Here is a 3,371-nt window from a genome sequence, read left to right as displayed (position 1 = left end):
TTCAATCAAGATATTAAAAATTTATCCCAGATCACGTATCGTTGCACTAAAAACAAAACCAAAAAGTTAGCCAATCATAGAATTAAAATCTAATCTCTCTTATATTTTGATTTGATCTAAGAAATGATATTGAGTCTAACAACGTGGGTTAAGTATGAAATGAGAATTTACTAGTAAGGTACAATAATTTTTTAAAAAAATAATAAATTTAAATAAAAGTTGAATTAAAGAACTCATTACTATCTCAGAAATCGATTATTCGACTATTAGAAATTTAAAAAATAAAATAAAATAAAATTTAATATAACCAACCACAATCCTCAAAGCAAGTTTCTATTCTAGTCATATTTCCAACAATTCAGACAATCTTTAAAGTAACTACAAATTACCAAAGTCTTTATAATTCCATTGCAAAGTTCAAACACAGTACAAAGATTATACAACCTAAAGACAAACCTTTCAACTCCTAACTAACTTCTAAGTTATGAACTAGCTATCTGTATTTCATACTTCTTCATAATTGGAGTAGCTTTCTTGTACCAAGAAGAATGGATTTCTTCATTGGATGTCGAAAAATCCGAACTAATACTCGTTTGTAGCAAATCCAGTTTGATGTTCCCTATCGGAGTTGGATTCGAGATTTGAAATGGATTTGGTGGCGGCATTATTTCTACTCCTCCCTCTAGCATCTTCACCACTGCACTCATTGGTGGCCGCTCGTCAGGGGAGTCTTGAACGCACCACAAAGCCACCTTGCACATTCTACTCACACTCTCTTTATCTCTCTCTTCAATACCACATACACGACTCATTTCTTCTAGCTCGCCTTTTTTGAACTTATCCCACACGCGTCGTGGAAACCAATCGAGGTTCCCAGAAGGAGTAACGGTAGCATTCCTCTTTCTTCCAATGATCTCGAACAATACCATTCCAAAGCTATAAACATCACACTTGTGCGTTACGGGATAATTGTTCAAAAAAAACTCCGGTGCCGAGTATCCGGGGGTGCCTCGATAGCCAGTGAGAGATATATGTGTGTTATCCCTGTTGCAAAGCTTGGCAAGTCCAAAATCAGCAACTTTGGGAGAGAAGTCTGAATCCAACAAAATGTTAGCGGGCTTTATATCATAATGAATGATCCTTTCTTGGCATTCCTCGTGCAAGTAAGCAAGAGCTTTAGCGGTCCCAATGGCTACATCAAGTAGTTTCCCCCAATCAATATCTTGATTTTTTCCAAACAAATACTTATCCAGAGATCCATTTTCCATATACTCAAATACTAATGCACCCATATATTGGTCATAACAAAAACCATAAAGCCTAACCAAATGTCTATGGTATGTTTTGCCAATTGTTCCTACCTCAGCCATAAATTGTTGCTCAGCCTGTTTGTCTGAGTTTCTATTTAGAACCTTCACAGCAATCTTTACCCCATTGGGGAACTGACCTTTGTAGACTGTACTAAATCCTCCAGCCCCAAGTGGTGTTGAATAATTGTCTGTGAAAATATATAGTTGCTGAGCAGTGAACCTTATTGGCTTTTCTTTTGCCAGTTCTTGAATGAACTTTTCCATTGTTGGTGCATCAATTTCCCAAACTTGAATTACATTATGCATTGGTTGATGTGCTAAATTTGGTGCAGTTGATGCAAACTTTGGTGGAGATGGAGGAACAAGTGCATTTTCCAGTTCTGTTAGACAATTTTGTCTTACTTTTTTAGAAAAGCAGCAACCAATTGCAGTAACCACAGAAAAAAGCACAAAGGTCAAAACTACATCTGCAAGCCCCAATGTTTTATTCAGATGGTTAGATATTCAAAAGCTTAATCTGTGCCTATCAAATTTGATCTTGTGTATCACACGAGAATCCAGAGGACACTCTTTCATATTTTTCCACAAACAACAAGGATTAGATACTCACAAATCGTAGTTGATTCAGATTTGCGGTCGCCATAGTAAACTGGTGGAGGAAAGCCTGTAGACATTCTAAGGGAGGCAAATTTGATATTTCAAGAAAGAGTTAGTGACAACTATAAAACTAAATACAAAACAGAAATAGACAAGAAACTATAGAACATGTTCAATTCATTTGGTTCGTGTTTGTTTGATCAAAAATCAGTAAGCATAACATAAATATTTCTAGGAGGAAAAGTATCTGGTATCTGTAAGCTGAATACCAATAATTGAAATGCAAAACATCAATCTATCTTTGAATCTCTCCCCAACTCACTAGAGTTTTTATGCATTCTTAAAACATATTGATGTAATTGCTCAAGTCTCTTTATCTACTCAAAATCAATATCCTAACTTTTTCTTTAAAAAAAAAATAAAAATAATAATGATACCAATCCCAATTCATTTCATTGTTTTTTGTTTTGTTGGACTATTTTACTGGATTTCACTTCATTCATCATATTTATCATTTAGTTTAGTTTTTCAGTAAGTTTGTGAAATTTAAAAGATAAAAGGAATCTCTGTGGAGCCATATTGTATTACAATACAAAAAGAAACAATAGTATTTGAATCTTTTAAGAGGATTGGCTCTCTCCCCCTAAATTAAGTTAAAACTGCCTGTCCTCTTCAACATTCCTTCAGATAGGAACCATAAACTAAATAGAAAAGAAAAACAAACTTCCAAATCATATATCATTCATTTGCTTAAATTTCAATATAAATGATCCATCAACTAAACATAATATGATCATAAGTAACAACTAAATTTATCAAAATTTATGAAGCTCAAAACAATTATAATTGAAGGTATCTGATCCAGACGGATTTCTCAGAGCTATTTCTGATACAGAGACAGAGAATTACACATACTTTGTAGGATCAAAATCTGGTTCATGTGCTGCAGCTTTTCCCTCCCATGTTTCTTCAACTTTGGCGTTTTTTCTTTCTATCTTATGCTGTTCAAGAGATTTTCCCTTAAATAAACATAAAAGATCAGACAAAAAAGAGGGATGAAATTCCGAAGAATATCCATCCCCTTGTCCTTTCTTATCCTGTCGCTAATTGCTGCTTCCAAAGTGCATTCCTGTATGAATCGACATTTTGGCTTTCTCATCGACAGTTTCCAGAGATCATAGTTTATATATATCTCAATTCGAATGCAAGACAGCGACAGATTAAACAAAGGGAAAACCTGATTTACTTACTGATAATTGAAACTTCGAAATCTGGATAGATCGATCGAGTCGGTCTATTCAGTTGTTTGCAGCGCAGAGTTCTCCATCTCCCGAGCTTCTTCCGCTTGCAAATTTCATCTTCATGGAGCCGCTGAGAGAACCCGCCATTCACTGTTTTTGGCCCATACATGAAGAACTTGCGGTGCAAGTAATCTCACTCTCGGATGCTAATTACAAAGTGAAA

At 35.0% G+C, this 3,371-nt stretch overlaps 1 protein-coding gene across 3 annotated transcripts; it reads right to left on the bottom strand.

Annotated features, from left to right (window-relative positions):
- Positions 1–320: 320 nt before the first annotated feature.
- On the bottom strand, positions 321–3,371 carry LOC120086673 (rust resistance kinase Lr10-like). Of its 3 annotated transcripts, none has more exons than XM_039043421.2 (4): positions 3,158–3,371; positions 2,823–3,036; positions 1,921–1,985; positions 321–1,777 (listed from the first exon to the last, which is right to left on the bottom strand). In XM_039043421.2, exons 3-4 carry the CDS (start codon positions 1,982–1,984, stop codon positions 483–485), a joined length of 1,359 nt encoding a protein of 452 aa, XP_038899349.1. In that variant the 5' UTR covers position 1,985; positions 2,823–3,036; positions 3,158–3,371; the 3' UTR covers positions 321–482. The 3 variants fall into 3 exon arrangements, with proteins under 3 accessions (XP_038899349.1, XP_038899350.1, XP_038899352.1); XM_039043422.2 differs by having other exon boundaries at positions 321–1,711; XM_039043424.2 differs by having other exon boundaries at positions 321–1,690; positions 3,158–3,369.

This window comes from Benincasa hispida, chromosome 9 (genome assembly GCF_027475165.1).
Source record: "Benincasa hispida cultivar pf3 chromosome 9, pf3_genome.v1.1, whole genome shotgun sequence".
In the NCBI taxonomy this organism is placed as follows: Eukaryota; Viridiplantae; Streptophyta; class Magnoliopsida; order Cucurbitales; family Cucurbitaceae; genus Benincasa; species Benincasa hispida.
This window is presented reverse-complemented; position numbering and strand designations above follow the sequence as displayed.

Excerpts from the sequence above, each read along its gene's own strand:
- LOC120086673 (XM_039043421.2), bottom strand. The coding sequence starts at position 1,984 with ATGTCTACAGGCTTTCCTCCACCAGTTTACTATGGCGACCGCAAATCT. Across the intron at positions 1,778-1,920 it reads ATCTGAATCAACTACGATTT|ATGTAGTTTTGACCTTTGTG; the intron begins GTGAGTATCTAA and ends TGGGGCTTGCAG.